General features: G+C 51.2%; 1 protein-coding gene across 1 annotated transcript; it reads right to left on the reverse strand.

Annotated features, from left to right (window-relative positions):
* Positions 1-20,991: 20,991 nt before the first annotated feature.
* LOC147963153 (uncharacterized) lies at positions 20,992-22,503 on the reverse strand. Its single transcript, XM_087529488.1, has 3 exons — positions 21,883-22,503; positions 21,205-21,546; positions 20,992-21,111 (listed from the first exon to the last, which is right to left on the reverse strand). Exons 1-3 carry the CDS (start codon positions 22,501-22,503, stop codon positions 20,992-20,994), a joined length of 1,083 nt encoding a protein of 360 aa, XP_087385614.1.
* Positions 22,504-22,965: the final 462 nt, after the last annotated feature.

A 22,965-nucleotide genomic window follows, 5' to 3' on the forward strand; every position in this document is an offset into this window, starting at 1 on the left:
GTGCGAAAAATAGGCATAGATCCCTCGAGGATCAAGCCCACCAAAACGACCTTTAAAGGCGTCATACCAGGTGTAGAAGCCAACTGTACAGGCTCAGTCACACTGGAAGTGGTCTTCGGATCTCCGGATAACTTCCGAAGCGAGGAGTTAATCTTCGACATAGTCCCGTTCCGTAGTGGCTATCACGCACTGCTCGGGCGAACCGCATTCGCAAAATTCAACGCGGTACCGCACTATGCATACCTCAAGCTCAAGATGCCAGGACCTAGAGGAGTAATCACGGTCAATGGGAACATTGAACGCTCCCTCCGAACGGAGGAGCACAAGGCAGCGCTCGCAGCAGAAGTACAAAGCAGCCTCTCCAGGCAGTTCTCCAGCTCGGCCTTCAAAAAGCCGGACACTGTCAAGCGCGCCCGGAGTACCCTACAACAAGACCGCCTGGCACGTTCTGAGCTAGCGTAGCAATGCGGCCCCAACCCTAGCCCTCGCGATATAGCGAAACCAGTGCTTCGCGTACATAACTACGCTCTTGAAATACCATGGGCACAGGGGAAGGGGCACTATCACGGCATGCCTGAAATACGGCTTAAACCGCACCAGGGGCTGCCGGATTCCTTTTTTTCTTCTTTTTTTCTCTTACTCTCAGGACTCCATACTTCGGATGACCCGTTCGGCAATTCAACTGCCACACAAACGATGCAAGATCCAGGAAAGCAGACAAGCCACGCCGCATTATGGAACTCCCAGGTGGTCTCTATTGCGAGCAGTATACCTATTTTTTAATACAATTCCGCGGCCTGCCCCTGGCCAGGACATGTTAAATAGTCCAATTTCTTTTGCTTATCGCACTATTTGTATCGTTCCGCTTTCATAGCAGCCTTTCTATAAACAATGCATAGCTTTTTGTCTATTTTTTGCATTATCCTCTTTTTATATATATGTTTATTAATAACATGTTGCATCCACACACCGTGGTACGGCAAAAATACGCCAGGGGCTTCAGTACCCATCAATATGGCGTGAGAAGTCCGTACACTTTCACAAGTGCGGCACCCCGAACTTATAGCACTATATGCATCGGCTCCGAATCATGATTTGGGTCAATAGTTGGGTTTGCCCGGCTCCTATGTTTTGGTGCCTTACGTTCCGCTCTATCGGCTAAGGTAGCACTAGGAGAACTACTGCGATTGTGCCCCAGTTGAGCTGGGCTGAGCACCTCAGTAGAGAAAGCTAAAACTGACTGTCATGATGAGGCGAGAGACCGGTCGCTGTTCGAGAGGTTTTTCGAGTCCTTAAAGACTTATGCCGCTTCGAGCGAGGAACTGGCTTTGTCCGGCCAAGGCGTGGATAGCGCCCTGAACTCGGTCTTCCGAATACTAGGGGCTTCGCCGAAATTTAAAATTATAGAGTTCTATGGCTAAGTGAGAGTGTTCAAGCATTATAATCCGATTGCCTTGTTCGTTGTGCTGAGCGCCTCCCTCGACGGACCCAATCATGGGAAAAAGAGCGCTCAGGTTTATCCCGAACACCCCAGCACTAGTGGCATGGGGGCAGAAGCCGACGACTGGCCATCTCTCAATTTTTTGATAAACGGCCGCACAGAAAGTAATATTTTAAATTCAACAAGCATTGCTTAGCGCATATGAACAAGTTTTCAGCGCACAGGATAACACGAGCGAGTTCATTCAAAAATTACATCCTTGGTACATGCATCCGCCATAAGGCGGGCACCAGCCAGAACATCCTTGTAATAGTTCTCGGGCTTGCGATGCTCCTTCCCCGGCGGCGGCCCGTCCCTCACAAGCTTGTCACCGTCCAGCTTACCCCAGTGCACCTTTGCACGGGCAAGGGCGCTACGGGAACCTTCGATGCGGACGGAGCGCTTGATGACCTCGAGCCCTCGACAAGCCTCCACCAGCCACCACACCAGTCCGAAGTAGCTCCCAGGCAGGGCCTCTCCAGGCCACAGGCGAACTATGAAGCCCTTCAGGGCTTGTTCGGCCGCCTTGTGGAGCTTGACCAGTTGCTTCATCTGGTCGCTCAAGGGCACAGGGTGTCCGGTCTCAGCATACTGAGACCAGAACACCTTCTCCGTCGAGCTGCCTTCCTCGGCTCGGTAGAATGCAGCGGCATCGGATACGTTGCGGGGAAGATCTGCGAATGCCCCTGGAGAGCTCCGGATTCGGGTAAGTAATAAGTAGCTTACTTTTATATGTCTGCTTTGCATAGAGAATGCCTTACCCGCCGCTATCTTTTTTACCGCATCCAATTCCTGGAGGGCCTTCTGGGCTTCGGCCTTGGCAGATTCGGCAGTTTTAAGGGCCGCAACAAGCTTGGACGCTCGCGTCTTCGAGTCGAGCTCCAAACTCTCATGTTTTTTTCATGAGAGCCTGAAGCTCTCGCTGCACCCCGCCGACCTGCGCCTCAAATTCTCCCGCTCGGTGCGCTCCGTGGCTGCTTTCTTGTCGGCCTCGGACAACGCCTGCTTGAGCGTCGCCACCTCAGTTGTGGCCCCTACAATAAGCAGTGTACTCCTGTCATTTTTTGCAATTGCGTCTTCTTATAGACATTTTTTCTATAAGGTATCTCTTACCTTCTTTCTCCTCGAGCTGCCGTTTGGCAAGGCCGAGCTCTTGCTCGGTCCGCTCGAGGCCCTGCTTCAGGGCACCCACCTCCGCAGTCAGTGCGGCGGTGGCCACCAGCGAAGCCTGCATACGTATATTGACTCCTTTTTAGTTAGACTCCTGCGATATTTAATAGATCCTCTATTCGGCTTTTCTTTCCGAACGCCAAACAGAGCATCAGGGGCTACTGTCTATGCGGTAATATTTTTATATATTTTTTACTTACCTCGAAGCCTGTTAGAAGGCTAGCACAAGCTTCAGTCAGTCCGCTTTTGGCGGACCGAACCTTCTAGACCACCGTACTCATGATGGTACGGTGCTCCTCGTCGATGGAGGCGCCCTTAAGCACCTCCAGCAGATTGTCCGGCGCCTCCGGTTGGACGAAGGACGCCGGCTCAATAGGCTTGCTCCTCTTGGCAGGAGTTCGCCTGCTGCGGTCCAGAACCGTTGATGATTCCGGCGCGGTGTCTGGCTTAAAGCCGGACTTGGAGCCCTGGGGGGTCTTGTCCCCTGTACTCCTGGAGTCCGGGAGGTCGCCTCGCGGTTCCCCTTGGACCGCCTCCTCTTGCCCCGGAGCTTGTCGCGACGCCACTTCGGCGTCATCCGCAGCACAGGGGGAGGCAGCGGGCGGAACTGAATTCACGTCCGAGGAATCCAGGGAGCCGCTCGACAACTCGTCGAGCCCGTCCTTGGGCGGGCTGCATGATTATATTCGACGTTAGGGAAAGCTGCGCAACAAAAGGAATATCGTGAGTTACTCTGGTATCTGAACACTTACGATTTCGCCAGACGCTTGGCCCTGTCCGGCCACTCCTCTTCGTCCTCGTCGGCGTCGGGGGCGTAGTCCGGCGGAGGGGTTTTCCTCTTCTTGGACCCTTCGGCCTCCCCTACTGGGGCGGCCTTCCTCTTCTTTCCTCCCCCCGCTGGAGGGGGAGAGGTCTCTTCTTCCTCCTCCTCGTCTTCACGGGAGGAGTGCGTCTCGGACTCGTCGGACGACGAGTCCGACACCACCATATGCCGGGAACTCTTTCGAGTCCCCATGGCCTTCTTCTTCTTGGCCTTCTTCTCCGGCACCACATAAGGTGCCGGAACCAGCAGCTTCACTAGGAGAGCAGGGGCTGGGTCTTCGGGCAAGGGAGCCGGACAGTTAATCGGTCCAGACTTCGCCTGCCAATCCTGTCAAAGGTGAGGGAGTTTAGATCCCGCATAGAGTCAAACTATGAAGAAACTTAACATCCTGTAAAAGATGAAAATATTTTACCTCGTCAGCAGGACGCTGCGAGCTGAATCCGCGGTCTTCGGAGGCGGATGCGGGAGCCTCGGCGCCTTTGGTTAGCCCCTTCCAGACATCTTCGTACGTCGTGTCGAAGAGCCTGCTCAGAGTTCGGTGCTGCGCCGGGTTGAACTCCCACATATTGAAGTCCCATTCTTGACATGGAAGGATCCGGCGGACGAGCATGACCTGGACTACGTTGACAAGCCTGAGCTGCTTGTTCACTAGGGACTGGATGCATTTTTGCAGTCCGGTCACCTCTTCTTCGTCGCCCCACGACAAGCCCGTCTCCTTCTAGGACGTGAGCCCCGTAGGGGGTCCGGATCGGAATTCAGGGGCTGCGATCCACTTCGGATCGCGTGGCTCGGTGATGTAAAACCACCCCGACTGCCACCCCTTCAAGGTCTCCACAAAGGAGCCCTCGAGCCATAGGACGTTGGCTATTTTGCCCGCCATGGCACCTCCGCACTCCGCCTGGTTGCCGCGCACCACCTTTGGCTTGACGTTGAAGGTCTTGAGCCAGAGGCCGAAATGGGGGCGGATGCAGAGGAAAGCCTTGCACACGACGATAAATGCCGAGATATTGAGGATGAAGTTCAGGGCCAGATCGTGGAAATCTAGGCCATAGTAGAACATGAGCCCGCGGACGAATGGGTGGAGAGGAAAACCCAGTCCGCGGAGGAAGTGGGGAAGAAATACTACCCTCTCATGGGGCCTTGGGGTGGGGAGAAGCTGCCCCTCCTCAGGAAGCCGGTGCGCGATGTCTTTGGACAGGTATCCGGCCTTCCTTAGCTTTTGGACATGGCCCTCCATAACGGAGGAGACCATCCACTTGCCTCCCGCTCCGGACATTGTTGGAGAAGGTTGAGGTAGGAAGTGCGGGCTTGGGCGCTGGAGCTCGGGTGCGCAGAAGATGGATAGGCAAAGGAGGAAGAAGGCGTAGGTAAAAAGGTGGATCCTTATCCCCTTATATGGGCGGATGCAACTGTGCGTCCCCACCAGCCTAGTAAAACTCGCTTGCCCAGCGCCGTGATAAATGGCGCGGTTGGGTTACCCACGTCCGTATTGATGAGAATCCCGTAAATGGGGGACACGATCTCTGCTTTGACAAGACGTGCCAAGGAAATCGCCTCGCAAAACACGCTGAGGTGGAAAAGTGAAAATGATTCGAATAAAGTCTTGGCCGTAGTGTGATGTCACGCTGCGGAATACGTCAACGGATTAGATTTGTGTTAATATTATTCTCTCTGTGGCAATACGTGGAAACTTATTTTGCAGAGCCGGACACTACTCTTGGTGTTTACAAACTTTTATGAGGAATTTGGAGGAGGAACCCGCCTTGCAATGCCGAAGACAATCTACGCGCCGGACTCGTCGTCATTGAAGCCTGGTTCAGGGGCTACTGAGGGAGTCCTAGATTAGGGGGTGTTCGGGTAGCCGGACTATACCTTCAGCCGGACTCCAGGACTATGAAGATACAAGATTGAAGACTTCGTCCCGTGTCCGGATGGGACTTTCCTTGGCGTGGAAGGCAAGCTTGGCGATGCGGATATTCAAGATCTCCTACCATTGTAACCAACTTTGTGTAACCCTAACCCTCTCCGGTGTCTATATAAACCGGAGGGTTTTAGTCCGTAGGACAACTTCATCATACAACAATCATACCATAGGCTAGCTTCTAGGGTTTAGCCTCCTTGATCTCATGGTAGATCTACTCTTGTACTACCCATATCATCAATATTAATCAAGCAGGACGTAGGGTTTTACCTCCATCAAGAGGGCCCGAACCTGGGTAAAACATCGTGTTCCTTGCCTCCTGTTACCATCCGGCCTAGACGCACAGTTCGGGACCCCCTACCCGAGATCCGCCGGTTTTGACACTGACAGCCGTAATCAATGGCGTGGTTGGGTTAGTCACGCCCGTATTGATGAGAACCCCGGAATAAGGGGACACGATCTCTGCTTTAACAAGACGTGCCAAGGAAATCGCCTCGCATGACGCGCTGAGGTGGGATAATGAAATGACTCGGATAAAGGCTTGGCCGTGGTGTGTCACACTACGGAATACGTCAGCAGATTAGATTTGTGTAAATATTATTCTCTCTATGGCAATATGTGAAAACTTATTTTGCAGAGCCGGACACTATCTTTGTGTTCAAAATCTTCTATGAAGTACTTGGAGGAGGAACCCGCCTTGCAATGCCGAAGACAATCTGCGCGCCGGACTCGTCGTCACTGAAGCCTGGTTCAGGGGCTACTGAGGGAGTCCTAGATTAGGGTGTGTCCGGATGGCCGGACTATACCTTCAACCGGACTCCTGGACTATGGAGATACAAGATTGAAGACTTCGTCCCGTGTCCGGAAAGGACTTTCCTTGGCATGGAAGGCAAGCTTGGCGATACGGATATGCAGATCTCCTACCATTGTAACCGACTTTGTGTAACCCTATCCCTCTCCGGTGTCTATATAAACCGGAGGGTTTTAGTCCGTAGGACAACATATACAACAACAATCATACCATAGGCTAGCTTCTAGGGTTTAGCCTCTCTGATCTCGTGGTAGATCTACTCTTGTACTACCCATATCATCAATATTAATCAAGCAGGACGTAGGGTTTTACCTCCATCGAGAGGGCCCGAACCTGGGTAAAACTTCGTGTCCCTTGCCTCCTGTTACCATTCGGCCTAGACGCACAGTTCGGGACCCCCTACTCGAGATCCGCCGGTTTTGACACCGACAACCACATTCGCTTAAAAGGTATGCAAGGGTGTGCATGTGAATTTGAAAAGATACAATTTGGATAAATATTTATAGGCAATTACTCGAGGATTGCTTAGCTGAATAAAAGTCCTCAAACTCAACTATACAAACCATGAATATTTATACTGTATTTGGTTTTGGAGAATTTACCTTTTGCCAATTTTAGTCATGATCAAAATTCCCCGGCAAAGAAGAAAGCTGTGAGATGCCTATGAAAATAGAAAGATAAGTAATACTTCCAAGAATATCTTGTTGTCTTACATAGTTAATTAAACAATTGAAGTAGTGTAAATCACAGTCTTATCAATGACCCTAGCTAGCTTACCTTTCTAATCGCCCAGAGCATCCTGCAAAAATAGACCACACTCGTGTTGATGACCTTGGAAATTTCCATTGTTCTCGTCCACATATTGTACATCTATCTGTGCCCAATACTCCCCATCTGTAAAACAATTATGTTGAGCACAAAACTACAGTATTAAGTCTCTGTGAAATAACAAATTAAGAAGAATCAGTAGAGTGCATTATGGAAAAACCATGATGTCACTTGACTAACTTAGAGCATGCATGCCAAGAGAACGTGGTGTCCAAAACAAACCCCTGCATTGCATCAATAGTTATTAGTGTCACACAGTATACAGGTTATGTAAGCCTACAGCCACATGAATGTTTTAAAACTCCAAAACATCCTATCTGGGTACAGTAAAGATGACGATGGGAACACATTACTTGATGAAAACGTAAGTATAATTGTATGTAATTGTACTTAAGCTAATTACGTACACATGCAACTACACGCGGACATCTTCGTGTAATTCCGACTGCGTAAGATCACTCAGGGCGTCATGAGAAAGAATTGTAAAAGCATATTTCGGCCAGTCTTTATATGATTTAAATATGTACATTTTACACACTTTGACATCCAAGCACTGTCGGATTAATCAGTAGGGACCCTTAATTCAAATTTAGTGAGTAGTGAACGCCCATATATAGTAGCAACAGAGTTTATAAAGATAACCACAAATTACTGTTAGATTGATCAACAAAGGCATTTAATTCACGTTTAGTGATTGTAAAGCAGCAGCAGATTTGATATAAACAACTTTAGTTGGAATGCCATCAAAACATAAAAAATCCATAGCTAGCACTCTGGTTATAAGCTAAAAGATTGGATCGGCGGTAGCCTGCAGCCAACATTTGTCAGTTCATTACTATAAAGAACAAAAATTCTCTCATATTTAGAGATAAACTAACTTTAATCAAATACCTATGTTTGCAACAAAAGCTACCTGGGAGCTAAGCCTCTGTTGAGATTAAATCCTCGCAACCAAATACCTAGGTTTGCAACAAAAGCTACCTGATGTATGAAGATTTATTTTTACCTATATGTTCCACTTTTAATCATTGTTTCTTTTAAATGCTTTGGTAAAGTGATCAACCACACAGAATTATCTTAGAAAAGAAAATAACAAACAGAAATATCTAACGTACTATGTTTTCAACTTTAAGAAATAGCAGTCCACACAATCGGTGTAAAAATACATACCCATAAGGTATGCATGTAATACATGGCCTGTTTCATTCATAATCTTTTTTTTGCGGGGGTTTCATTCATAATCAGCTACAGAGATAAAACATGACAATTTATTAGGAGCGAGTACCTGATTTGAGTGCCAACAATATCAACATGCACACTGGACAAAACGATGCTCTGTTGTTGCTATTACATCCGTGAAATATTACTTGTCTCTGGCTGGATGTGTGGGCCACCGTCTTCTACGTCCCCGTAAATAAGATTTGAGGCATCGATCTGTGTAGTGGTTTTTTTTCCGAAAAGGGGGACTCCCCGGCCTCTGCATCGGAGCGATGCATACGGCCAACTTATTAAATGGATAAGAAGGTTTAACAAGGTCTTAAAGTCACAAAAACGAAAAAAAGAATGCTCACCCAGAGCCAAAAAAGGCGAAGACAAAAAGCCACAACCGGCTGGCATAAGACAGATAGGTAAACTAATTGCCTATCCTATTACATGACCGCCATCCAAACCGGTTAAATATATCCCGTGCTACCATCTCCCAGCGGATAGATCCAGCAACCAACCGCTCGCTGGCCTCCGTCAGAGTGAGTAGCAACCACATACGGATCAACGCAGTGGCTCGGAAAATAACCTGCAAAAAATGAATATTTGTTGTTCTGTTAAAAACCAAATCATTTCTGCAGTTCCAGACTGCCCATAGTAAAGCACAAACTCCTACACGAATGTGTCTCGCTGTTTCGGGCCCTATCCCATTAAGCCACGTTTCAAATAACGTGTTGAAAGAACTCGGTGGAGTGATGTTAAAAGCAATATGGACTGTCCTCCAGAGAACTTTGGCTAACGGGCAGTCAAGAAAAAGGTGTTTGATAGTTTCATCCCGATCAAAGAAGCTACACCTAGTAGGTCCTGTCCAATTACGCTTTGTCAAATTGTCCTTGGTTAAAACTACTTGTTTATGGACAAACCACATAAACACTTTGATCTTTAACGGAACTTTGACAGCCCAAATATGTTTGGAACTAGGAATCGAGCTTGAATTGATAACATCAACATACAATGATTTAACTGTAAACTCTCCAGACCTAGTAAGTTTCCAGCGTAATTTATCGGGGTGTTGAGATAGTTGAACCTCCATCAGTGTACCTACTAGATGGAGCCATGCTTCCCAACGGTTGCCAATTAGCGCCCTTCTGAACTGCATATTAAGTGGAGTGGATTGAAGGACCGTTGCAACGAATACCTCACGACCGTTGAACAATACGATATAGCGACGGGTATTGAATGGCAAGGGGGGTCTCTCCGAGCCAAGTATCCTCCCAAAATCGCGTGCTAGCTCCGTTGCCAATAAGAAACTTTGTCCTATTAAACAAGGTTACTTTGACTTTCATAAGCCCTTTTCAAAAGGGCGAGTCAGACGGCCTTGCTGTCACCTGGGACAAAGTTTTGGAATGAAGATACTTGCTATGAAGGATCTGCGCCCAAGTGGCATCAGTCTCTACCGATAACTTCCACAACCACTTGCTGAGAAGACATCTATTCTTGACCTCAAGATTCTCAATACCAAGACCCCCTTGGTCTTTCGGTCGACAGATGATATCCCATTTAGCGAGACAGTATTTTCTTTTGAGTTCATCGCTCTGCCAGAAGAAACGTGATTGATAGAAATCCAGTCTTTTCCTAACTCCAACTGGGACTTCGAAGAACGACAAAAGAAACATAGGCATACTCGTGAGAACCGAGTTAATCAGAACTAATCGGCCTCCGTATGACATGAGCTTGCCCTTCCGGCAACTCAGTTTCTTTTCAAATTGGTCCTCGATGCACTTCCATTCTCCGTTTGTCAGCTTGCGATGTTGAATTGGGATAACTAAGTATGTGAAAGGTAAAGTCCCCAATTCGCACCCAAACAATTGCCTATATGCCTCTTGTTCGTCATTGGCTCTACCAAAGCAGAACAATTCGCTTTTACGAAATTTAATCTTTAACCCAGACAATTGTTCAAATAAGCATAACACCAGCTTCATGTTTCTCGCTTTGGCCAAGTCATGCTCCATAAAGATGATCGTGTCATCGGCGTACTGAAGGGTAGACACACCTCCATCAACTAGATGAGGTACTAGGCCACCCACCTGACCAGCCTCCTTAGCCCTTCCTACCATAATTGCCAACATATCAACTACAATGTTGAACAAGATAGGAGACATTCGATCCCCTTGTCTCAGGCCCTTATGTGTCTGGAAATAATGACCTATGTCGTCATTCACTTTAATTCCAACACTCCCTTTTTGCGTGAACGATTCTACCTGACGTCTCCAGGCTTCATCAAAACCTTTCATACGCAAGGCCTATTGAAGGAATGGCCATTTGACTTTATCGTACGCTTTCTCGAAATCCACCTTAAAAACAACTCCATCTAATTTTTTCGAGTGGATTTCGTGGAGCGTTTCATGAAGGACCACCACCCCTTCTAAGATGTTTCTGTCCGGCATGAAAGCAGTTTGGGACTGCTGTACCACAGAGTGCGCAATCTGTGTGAGCCTGTTAGTCCCAACCTTGGTGAAAATTTTGAAACTAACATTGAGAAGGCAAATCGTCCTGAACTGCTCAATTCTCACAGCCTCCGTTTTCTTAGGAAGCAATGTTATTGTTCCAAAATTTAAGTGAAATAACTGAAGCTGTCCAGAGAATAGATCATGGAACATTGGTAGCAAATCCCCCTTGATAATATGCCAACACTTTTTATAAAACTCCGGCGGAAAACCATCCGGCCCTGGAGCCTTATTGTTTTTCATCTGCGCAATAGCTTCAAACACCTCTTTCTCCGAGAACGGGGCAAGCAGAATATCATTATCATCAGCAGTGAGTTGAGGCACATCCTCAATCCTGGACTCATCCAGGGACACACAATTATCCTTCGGAGGGCCAAACAACTGCTTATAGTACTCGGTTATGTATAATTTGAGGTTATCCTGTCCCTAAATAGTTCCCTCATCTTGTTCAAGCTGAAAGATTCTCTTCTTTCTGTGCTTGCCATTAGCGATCAAGTGAAAGAATTGAGTGTTCGCGTCTCCCTGGACAACTTTGCGGACTTTAGCCCGCAACGCCCACTTTAATTCCTCTTCACGGAGAAGCTCTTTCAGCCTCATCTCCGCTTCAAGTTTAACATGAAGCTCCGTGGCTTGAAAAATCGTGGACTCGGCTTTTAAATCTAAGGACTGAATAGGTGAAAGGAGCCTTTCCTTTTCAACTTTATAAATCCCACTAAGGTGCTTAGCCCACCCTCGTAAGAAACTTCTCAAATGCCTGATCTTGTTCTGCCAACGCTCAACAGAAGTCCTACCTCCTGCATCCTTAGCCCATTCCCTGGCTATTGGATCCAAGAAGCCTTCACGTTCAAACCATGCCAGCTCGAATGAAAAGGAATTTTTGTTTCCTACGTGGTTTGGCTCCCCCGAGTCCACGAATAATGGCGTGTGATCAGAAATACCACGAGAGAGAGCCTGGGCCATTACCAAAGGGAATTTCTGTTCCCACTCGACGCTCGCTAGGACTCGATCTAGCTTCTCATACGTCGGGTTTGGCAATGCATTAGCCCAAGTAAATTTTCTACCGAAAAGCTCTATCTCTCTCAGATCCAAGCTTTCAATAATGGTATTAAACATAAACGACCATCTGCCGTCAAAATTGTCATTATTCTTTTCCTCTCTCCTTCTAATGATATTGAAATCACCCCCAACTAAAATTGGGAGCTGCTCAGAGCCGCAAATTCGGACAAGATCCACCAAAAACTCTGGTTTAAGTTCGGGCTGTGCGGCACCATAAACCGCCACCAGAGCCTAGTTAAACCCATCAGCTTTGGATCTAACCCGGAACTTAATCGTGAAGTCACCCATCACTACACTTCGGACTTCCAGCGTATCACATCGCACTCCAAGTAAGATCCCACCCAATCTTCCTCGCGGAGGCAGGCAGTGCCAATCAAAATCGACACCGCCCGATAAAGTATTGAGAAACTGGGGCGCAAAATTATCTCTACCAGTTTCCGAAAGAGCTCGATAGAAGCGTCTGCAAGAAACCTACGTTTAGCCAACTCTTTCAGACCTCTGCTATTCCAAAAGATTCCTTTCATATTTTGTCATGAATTTTTTTAGAGGTACGGATCCTAGCACTCCTGCGCACCGTCGAAGCCGGGTAAATCTTCCGCTTCCACTTGCATTTAGTTTTGTTTTGATCCTCCACCCGATCCTCACAACCGGGCTCAGTGGATCTAGCTACTTCACCCTCTATAGTGTCACCCTCTTCCTCAGACTCAGGAAAGGATGGCGCAAGGTCCGCATAGAAGTTATCCAGTACCCTGACCCCCAATGCATCAATATCGGAGTCATTCATGGGTTTTACCGCTGCTAAGTTTCGAATCATTTCTAAAGCACGCTCCACTTCTAGATCCAGCAAATCATTTACAGAATTAGAAATTTCACTATCATTACTACCTAGTGAAACACCTAATTGATTTGCATTATTAATAATCTCATCATCTGAAAAATGCTAAATTGAATTAGCGGTATTAACCGACATACTAGTGGTGACCTCAATGTCACGAAGCTTGGCCGCCCGCATGGCGCACCTGTGCTGCATGTCATCAACCTGCGGAAAATCCTAGAGTCGGCGACTCATCCGCCATCCCTCAGATACTGGATCCGAAATCCCTCCGAACGCGATCACTTCCTCACGAGAGGGCCTACAGACATCAAGGCCTCCTGCCCTGCTCGTATGCCCCGCCGATGTCCGCTTGGAACCGATGCCATGGGCCTCAAGCGCGCCGGGGGAGAGGAGTATGTGGGCCTCCTGCCCGAACTCCCCACCCGTCCCGACCCTCTGGTTGGGAGGCGTCGCAGGCGCCACGGTCTGTGTGGCCACAAAGGCCACCTGAGGAGAGGAGGGAGCCGCAGCCACCTGAACATAGCCCCCTCCCCTAGGCTCAACCACCGCCGTCGGAGAGGCCACGGTCAGAGTGGGAGAAAGAGGGGCCACCTGCCCAGACTCCTTCCCCCCTCCATCGGCCGAGGCCACCAGAGAGCAAGCCACCTACGTTACCGCGAGCACCGGATCCTCAGCAGCGGCAGAAACCAGCGGAGGGAGCGTATACTCCAGCTCATCATCGTCCTCCACCCGCTCACTCCAAAGTCTGGGAGGTGCAGAAGCTGGCTCAAACGACCCAAATCTTAGCGTGTCATCGGCACTGAAGGGGAGGATGCTGTCTTGCCCACGGTTGTCTGAGCAGCGGGCCTCGAACTGTTGGACATCTCACGTCCAACATCAGCCCCGGGCGCCTCCTTGGCCGCAGAACTATCATCTCCCTCGTGCATGTCTGTATCAGTCCCATTGATGGCGTCAGCAAAAAGCTCAGAATCCTCAAACTCAATCTCAAGTGGGAACATTTCGCCCCGATATGTCCACATAACCACATCAGGCACAAACTCAATATCCCGAACACTCACCAGTAGACGAGCCACCCCGTGAGCTCGGGTAAAGGCCATATCCACTTGCTCAGTCTTCCCTACCAAAATGCCCAAGTTAGCAACGACCTCAGCGTCTTGCATCGGCTTCGAGGGAGCTCCAGAGAAACGTAACCACACCCGAGTAAGAGGCTTGCCCTTTGGCTCAACCTTCTTCCACTCGTGGAACTCCAGAATACACTCTGTGCCAGGCACACGACACAGCCCAAAACTCAAAAGTCTCTGCAAATCCTGAAAAGAGGGAAAGTCAACCTTATACATATTGCCCTCAAGACTGACAAGCTCCCACTGGTAGTCACCTGGAACTAACTCCATAAGCCTCTGCGCAATCTGAGACTCGGATACATCACATTTGGTCACTTTCACAATTCCAGTAATCATGCTCGGGGTCTCCTCTGGGATATCTCGTGCACTAGGGGACTCAAAGAACATCAGCTCAGCACAATACACACCATGTATAGAAATAGTGGGCATCCGATCACGCAAGATAGGACACTGCCCCCGTACCATGTGCCGGCTTGCTGCAGGTATCACAAAGCTCAGTTACGCAATCCGCAATAAAGTGGCCCTTCTCACCACAACGATAGCATAGCATCTTCTCCTTCTTGCGTGCCCACTTGGATGCTCTATCAGACTCTGCCTTGTCTGCATTGTTAACCGACCCCGACGCTGTGGCGATAGTCGTTGCCAGCTCTGTGACCACCTCCATAGCGTGATCTGACAAATCCGACGTCTGACCAGGATCGGGCGCCTCTGTGGCGTCCGTCTGCTCAACGACAACAGGCGGAGGAGGATGACGTTGCCGGTACCGGCCACCTCGACCACGATGACCACGATAGCCACCATGCTGCCGGTCGTTAGGGCCTGATGCCCCTTCAACAAAGCCACCCGGGGGTCCATAAAAAGGTTTGTCAGCTGTGCCATCGCTTTGCCAAGCATGACCACATCCACCACCTGTGGACGACGAACCTCAGTGTAGACCTTCACCATAAACATCATGACCATCGTCTCCCCATTGACCCCGCGGCGGTCCGTTAGCTCCACCGTTGGCTGGTCCACGGGGCACTCCCGCCCCTCCAGCTCCAAACTGAGGTGGCGGAGTCTGTGCGTGCACCGGACCAGGCCGCTTCTGCGGCGGCCGTAGATGAGGCGGTGGCGCAATGCCTACAGCCGGTCTAGGCTGAGGCGGCCTCAGACCTTGCGCTCGGCCCCGCCCCGCTGCAGCAGGCGCAGCCGGAACCCCGTCCTGAGTTGTTGCTGGCGCCGGCGGCCTGGGAACAGGCGGGCCGCCACGACCCACAGCCGGCACCGAAGGCCGGACGCTGTGGTGGCCACCACCGCGGCCCAACGTGCCCTGCTGCGCCCCGGCAACCACCGAAGAGCCCGCGGCGCCCCGCCCAGAAGCTGTAGGCGGCAGCGCAGCAGTCCTGCCGCGCCCGTTCACAACCACTACCAGAGGTGGGTTCTTCCCCGTAGGACCCCCCGCCCCGCGACCTGCCATTGCAGTGAGCGGAGCAATCCGCCGCGCACGTCCAGAGCCGCAGATACGAAACCCCGGCCTCCCACACCTGCGAACCCTAGGCAGAAGTAGCGAGACAGACGTAGATCGATCCTCTTGATCGCTGCATGTGTCTGCGCACGCAAGGACTGTGGGTACCGGAATAGCCTGGGCCTCATACCCAGCTATCTCCGGCCCAACAGGCTGCGGCAAAATCTCTTGCAGAATCGGCCCATCTCGGCCTAATAAAGAGTTCAAACGCGCCTCCCGAGCCGCCCGTATCCCGATCCCCGGGATCGCCGGCGTGGTCGCCGCTGCCAACACTGGCGCCGGTCCAGCCACATTCCCACACTTGTTCTTCCTTCTCTTAACCGTAATCCAGGACTCGGGGTGAATCAAATCAAAGAGTGTGAGGGTCGGGAGGCATACCTTAGGCAGGGGGCCCTTCCATGGCTTGATCATCGTCGCCGCCGTACCCCGGCGAACTAACTGGCGATCTAACTTGCTTTTGTCATCAGGCGTCGGCCCTTGTCGCGCCGCCTGGCTGCTAGGACCAACGGCCTCAATAGTCGGCGAGAACTCCGGCGATTCGCTGGTGCACTTCCTGTCGTCGCCATCCTCCTCGCCGTCCTCGTCCGCAAGAACCCAGAAACGGCCTCCAACCCGCCGATCTAGCTTCCCTCCGCTAGACTCCGAGGACGAGTCAACTAGCTCGATCGAATGAACCTCTTCCGAAACCATCCGCATACGAAGATCCACAACCACATCGAAAATATCAATACGCAAAAGAGTTCCTACCTTCATCTGGCCGTCAATTTCAATATAGTCGCCAGCGCGGACGTCATTGTCCAGATCCAGCAACACCGTCCAACGAGATGCCGGAGAATGGTGCAGACGGCCGCTGATCCATTCCCCGTGGCCCTCACAGAAACGCACGGCCCAGTAGGACTGGACGTCCGAGCGAGCTTTTCGGCTCGGCCCGAAGCTCGCTCCAGCTCGGCCCGTTACAGCTTGGCCCGATACAATAAATGAGCGAGCCCAGTTGGAAAAAGTGGCCCGATTCCTGACTGAGCCGAGCCGAGTTTCGCCCGGTCCAACTCGGTGACTCGCTTGAGGCCCAGCCCAATTCGTCCATCTCCATCGCACGCAACGCATTAGGGCACGAGAGAAGCAGAGAGAGCGCCGCCTCCCCCTTTCTCTGCTCTGTGCTGCCTCGCCCCTTTCTCTGCTCTGCGCCGCAAAGCTGGATCGACGGCGACGAGCGACGCCGCGTCTCCTAACCGCACCGACATCAACGGGCTCGACGGCGATGGGCGACGCCACGTTTCCTCACCATGCCGAACGCAGACGGACGCGCCTCCCCTGGTTTCTCGCCGAACGTGACGAGCAGGAGCAGGTACCTCCTTCCTTTCCAATCCCTAGCCGCAACTCTCTGAACTACTATTACGCATGTGATGGATCAATGGATGGATGGATCGATGGATGTACTCATGTAGTTCTTCTGTCCCAATCCCTAGCCGTAGGTGTCTAAACTAGCATGCATCTGATGGATGGATGGATGGATCGATCAATCGATGGATGTAGTCATGTAGATGTAGGTCTAGATGGATGGATCATGGATGGATGTATTGTAGCCTGTAGGGCTAGATCTAGAAGAGCCGGATGGATGGATGGAGTTATAGGGCAGAATGGATCGAAATTTTCATTGATTCCATGTGTAATTAGTTTTCTGCTGTTGATGATCTACTTGCTGTAGCATAGCAGCTTGAAAAAAAACTACTTGCTGGGAAATTACATTGATTCCATGTGTAATTAGTTTACTTCTGTCGATGATTGACCGTGTGTTGTTTGCTGATGTGTGCAGAGGCCTATCGTCGCAACAATAGACAAGGAAAAGGGGAAGGCGAATGGGAAGGAGAAGGAGAAAGAGAGGACCTTGGACTCCATTATGAAGAGTAAGTTGCCGGTCTCGGGGACTCCATTATGAAGAGCAAGCTCATGTGTGTGCTTTTTTTGGTGTCCAAATCTCAAATATATGTTTGTGCAAGCTCATGTGTGTGCTGTTTTTGCTATCCAAAAGTCAAATATATGTGGGTCCAAGCTCATGTGTGTGTTGTTGTTGTGTGCTAGGCAATGGAGCATGATAAGCAAGTGAAGGAGGAACACAAAGATGTGGAAGAAGACGAGGAGGAGCAAGATACTTTGTTTGAGGTGCCGTCTGGGGTTGGTGACAAATCAGATTTAGATGAATTTGCGGAGAGTGAAAATTTCTTTGTTTCGCTGTCAATATTTGATGTTTTTGCTGTGTAAAGTTCAAAGGATGTGCTGTCCAAAATTCAATAGAAATGCTGCACAATTCCTTCTCTCACATCTGTTCCATTGTAACAATTTTTGTAGAAGAATTCAAAGAAGAAAGCCTATTTTTCATTAGTATGACCATTTCTTAAAACAATATACTGCTGGATGTTTCATTTTAAGCAGTATAAACTGTTTTTCTTTCAAAATATGGGTTTAATTGCTGCAAAACAATCAAGATTGTGGACTATATACAAATGTTTTGTTTTCTGTAAGTAAAAATGAAGACTGGTGGCAGCTGGCTTTCGAGCCGGCTCGGTCTGAGCCGAGCCATACCCAAAACGAGCCGAGCCACTTGAAGTAGGCTCGTCAGCTAAGCGAGCCGAGCCGAGCTGAGCCGCTCCAGAGCGAGCCAAAGCCAGGCTCGGATCAAGCTTGGCTCGGCTTGGCTCGTGTCCAGCCCTACGGCCCAGCGCAAACCCTCCGCCGCCCGCGCATCCGCCTCGCAAGTGTCCTCGATCAGATCCGATTGGAAGAGATTGGGCAACGGAGACGAGGCCATCGGCGTCGATGGCGGAGCGGTGCACGGCGAATCTGGCGGCCGCCCACGGCGACCGGAGCCTATCACGTCTCTCCGATGTCTTGTTGTTGAACATATAAATGACGATAGGAACCCAGCCATCTCTGTGTAGTGGTGCCATCTTAGATATCCTCCGGGAAAAGCTGAAGAAGACCATCAGATTTAGGGACATTAGCCAAAGAGAAAAGAAACCGGACGGGAGTTGTGGACAGAGAGAAAGATGGGATTTTGGAAGTACATGTTGACTCACATTGCACGGAGGCAAGCATGTAAGCTGTTTTTCCAAGCAGGTGACCTATTCCAGCCATACGTTGTTCATCAAAAAAATCCGGCCAGATGAGTACGTACCTACGTACCAGCATTGGAAATATATTTCCTCGGGCTGCCAACAAAGATGTGAGAGAGACGGTTGATTCTCAGCATAATCGCGATTGTACTGGCCCCTATGAACGGCGATGAATCCTTCCGACGTGATCTATTTGTCCGTCGAGATCCACACGACCTCCTGTACATAGGCGTACACCTCCGGATCGATGATGCACTTGATTCGTCTTTTTTGCTGCAAGCGGGCTGGAAATAGAACACACATGACCATGATGTGCTTAAATCTAACAAATACTCCCTCCGTTCCCAAATATAAGTTTTTTTAGAGATTCCAACAAGTGACTACATACGGAGCAAAATGAGTGAATCTACACTCTAAAATATGTCTACATACATCCGTATGTTGTAGTCCATTTAAAATGTCTAAAAAGACTTATATTTAGAAATGAAGGGAGTAGATCTCATTAGGGTGGGAGAGAGAGAAGAGACGGAGTAGATGCGAGAGTCATCGGCGGCGTGGCATTGGCGAGGATGCGCTAGGCAGTTTTTCTTGTTTGTGCGCTATATGTGGTAGGTATGTGATTGGACTTTTTTGTCTCGTTTTTCCTGAACTTTGTCTAGTTTTTTTTACTTGTTCTAGATTGATTAGATCGTAGTAGTTGCATGATAAAAAAAGATAAACACAGGATGAGCCGTACATGATACGGACTTTTTATTTAATCTGAGCTTGTTTTTTTTGATTCAATGAGTCATCTCGGGTATATCTAGGCCGTAATAACTCGGTCCTACCAGATGAACGGCTCGTAAAATCTAATTAACGTGGTAATTTCCTGAGAGTCTGTAATTAGTATAGGTAGGTAGGTATAGGTATATAGAGGTATAGATAAATTTGAAAATCCTTTCACTCAAAAAATAGATAAATTTGAAAATCAAATTACCGGCGTCGACAAAACATAGATGTCAAAACATAGATGTCACAACTGATGACTAGTACTGCTGGCGTGGATAACACGGCACACCATTAATGTCCAAAATATTGATGGCGTAGGTGCCAACGCGAGCGCTAATTTATAACACTCGCGCCATATTGATGGCATCGGGTGTCCACTCCACCAAGGCTGTTTTTGGCACGCCGTAGCTAGGCGTTTCTCCACAAGTGAAGTGACGTGGGCCGCTGGGTGTCCCCGGTGTGATGGGACCACACAAGTCGCCATGCATGAGTTCGAGCTGCTTCTCAGCTCTGTACTTGGTCTTGTGGGGAACGGGACGTGCCGCTGCTTGCCAGCGAGGCACACCTCGCAGAGCTCGCCGATGTGCCCGACGAGAGGGAGGCCGCGGACCAGTCCGTGGCGCGCCATCTGTTGGATCTCCTCGGAGTGCAGGTGACTGAGGCGGCCATGCCACTTCCAGGCCTCGCCGTCATGATGCAGCGTCAGACATGCGGGAGGTACAGGGGTCATATCCAATTTGTACAGGCGATTTAACACGCGGTGTACCTTTACCAGGAGCTTGTTTCGTGGATCGAAGATCGACATGTTCCCGCCGCAGAGACGGATATCGCAGCCGAGCTTGTCCAACTGCCCCAGGCTCATCACGCTACTCTTCGGACGTGAGATGAAGTAGACATCAGTGAGGGTGCGCTGCACGCCGCCATCCACCTTGAACGCGATCGTCCCGCGTCCTCGGATCTGCACCACCGAGCCGTCACCGAACCACACAGTGCCATTGATGCTCTCATCCAGCTCGGCGAAGACGCAGCGGTCCCCGGTCATATGGTTCGACGAACCGGTGTCCAAGAACCAGGTGGTCTCCCACGGCGCATCGACAGCGCCGGGAGTGATCTTCACCTGCTGCTTGTTGAGGAAGACTGGGAGCGAGGTGCTCGCCTCCCCCGTGGCCAGAGTCTCTGCCATGGTGGCGTTGACGGGGACAGGTGCAGGAGTGTCGAGGCCCGCTGTCGTGACCACAGGGGCCTCCACCGCGGTGATCCCCACCATTTCCGTCATGTGGAACGCCGGTTCCGCGTCCTCGTCGGCCTGCGCAAGGTGAGCTTCCTCCCGCTACTTCTTCTGCATTCACGGGCCTAGTGCCCTTGGATGCCGCAGTAGCGGCATGTGTCTTTTATCTCCGCCGCTCTTGTCGACGTAGCCGGTGCCACGTACGCCCTGTGGGCGCCGCGGCCACGCCCACGACCTCGCCGGGGGTGTCCGCGCCCACCGCCGGAGGACGATCCGCCACCCCCTGAAGCGATCCCTTTCGTACGCCCTAGTCCTCCTCGGTGAGAAGCAGATGGCCGCCGGAAGACTCGGTGGCGTCGCTGGGTGGCACCGGCGTGATTGGACCGCACAAGTCGCCATGTATGAGTTCGAGCTGCTTCTCAGCTCTGTACTTGGCCTTCTGGGGAACGGGACGTGCCGCTGCTCGACGAGAGGGAAGCCGCGGACCAGTCCGCCGCGCCCATGCGTTGGATCTCCTCGACGTGCAGGTGACTGAGGCGACCATGCCACTTCCAGGCCTCGCCATCAGGATGCAGGGACAGACACGCGGGAGGTACAGGGGTCATATCCAGTTTGTACAGGCGATTTCACGCGCGGTGTACCTTTACCAGGAACTTGTGCTGTGGATCGAAGATCGTCATGTTCCCGCCGCGGAGACAGATGTCGCAGCCGAGCTCGTCCAGCTGCCCCAGGCTCACCGCGCTACTCTTCAGACGTGGGATGAAGTAGACATCGGTGAGGGTGCGCTGCACGCCGCCATCCACCTTGAACGCGATCGTCCCGCGTCCTCAGATCTGCACCATCGAGCCGTCGCCGAACCGCACAGTGCCGGTGATGCTCTCATCCAGCTTGGCGAAGACGCTGTGGTCCCCGGTCATATGGTTCGAGGCACCGGTGTCCAAGAACCAGGTGGTCTCCCACGGTGCATCGACAGCGCCGGGAGTGATCTCCGCCTGCTGCTTGTTGAGGAAGACAGGGAGCGAGGTGCTCGCCTCCCCCATGGCTAGAGTCCCTGCCATGGTGGCGTTGACCAGGACTGGTGCAGGAGTGTCGAGGCCTGCTGTCGTGTCCGCAGGGGCCTCCACCGCGGTGATCCCCACCATCTCCATCGAGTGGAACGCCGGGTCCGCGTCCTCGTCGGCCTGCGCAAGGTGAGCTTCCTCGCGCTACTTCTTCTGCATTCATGGGCCCAGTGCCCTTGGATGCCCCAGTAGCGGCATGTGTCTTTTATCTCCGCCGCTCTTGTCGATGTAGCCGGCGCCACGTCCGCCCCGTGGGCCGCCGCGGCCACGCCCACGGCCTCGCTGGGGGTGTCCGCGCCCACCGCCGGAGGACGATCCCCACCCCCCTGAAGCGATCCCTTTCGTACGCCCTTGTCCTCCTCGGTGAGAAGCAGACGGCCGCCGGAAGACTCGGTGGCGTTGTCGGTGATCCGATCTTGCACGACACGGAGGCAACCCATGACACAAGGTACTCACATCGAGAAGGGTTTCGAATGCGATAGCAACCTGCGCGTACTGTTGAGGAACACCACGTAGGAACTTGGCAACGATGCTGGACTCCTGCACATTGTCACTGAGGGGGTGCAGGTTCGCCGCGAGGGAGAAGACGCGCATCGAGAAGTCGTCGATCGTCTCCCTTGAACAGAACGAGATTCCCTCGAACTCGCATCGAAACCACCGTGTGTTTGCCTCGCGCACGCGGGAGGCACCCATGCGCTGAGACGCGATCGCCTCCCAGGCCTCCTTGGCAGTGGCCTTGGCGCCGATCGGACTCACCATGTCCGGCGGGAGAGCTCGCAAGATCGCAGCCATGGCCTTGCATTCGTCACGGAAAGGTGCGTCGCCGGTTTCAACGACATCCCACCAGCCCTCGGCCTGCAGGTTTACCTTCATGAGCAGAGCCCATTCTGTGTAGTTGGTGCGCGTCAGCATGGGGTAGACTCCGGTAGAGCTCGTCTCCCGGACCACCTGCTGGTGCACCACCACCTCGCCGCCACGGCGATTCCTGCTCCTGCCCCGGGTCGGTGACGCTGCTCTCATGCGTGGAGGGGTCTGCGAGCCCTGCCGGGCGTTCGAACCGTTGCCGCCAGACGACATGGTCGCATGCACGACTTGAGGCTCTGATTCCAAGTGTTGCCGGAGATGCTCGCCGTAGCACCTCCTACCTCTCTCACTCCCGCCCCTTCACTCTCTGAACACAGATGAAGAAGAACAGAGACAAGTGGTTTTGTGCAGTGCAAGTTCTACTGCTTTTCTGTTTCCTTGAACCTTTTATTCAGTGATCGAGAGTAATGCCGAGATGCTCACAACAACCCCATCGTGCCTGCGCCATCCCACGAGCGAAGTCGTGCAGCTGGCTTCCTAACTATACACACGGGACAAACAATGATCATGCCCTTCGTGTGCTAACAGAAAACTGAAAAAAAATCTGAAACTACTGAACTTTCTGAAGAAAAACTAAGACCTATCGACTTGGCTGCCATAGCATTGTTATTTGTGCACAACTAAAATAACCAACAATAATTCGCAAAATGCACAACCTTCGACCACCTGTTAGGC

This window comes from Triticum urartu, chromosome 6A (genome assembly GCF_056163025.1).
Source record: "Triticum urartu cultivar PI428250 chromosome 6A, HENAU_Tu73, whole genome shotgun sequence".
NCBI lineage: Eukaryota > Viridiplantae > Streptophyta > Magnoliopsida > Poales > Poaceae > Triticum > Triticum urartu.

Excerpts from the sequence above, each read along its gene's own strand:
- LOC147963153 (XM_087529488.1), bottom strand. The coding sequence starts at position 22,503 with ATGTCGTCTGGCGGCAACGGTTCGAACGCCCGGCAGGGCTCGCAGACC. Across the intron at positions 21,547-21,882 it reads CATTCGAAACCCTTCTCGAT|GCCGACGAGGACGCGGACCC; the intron begins GTGAGTACCTTG and ends CACCTTGCGCAG. Across the intron at positions 21,112-21,204 it reads GGTTCGGCGACGGCTCGATG|AGTAGCGCGGTGAGCCTGGG; the intron begins GTGCAGATCTGA and ends CCACGTCTGAAG.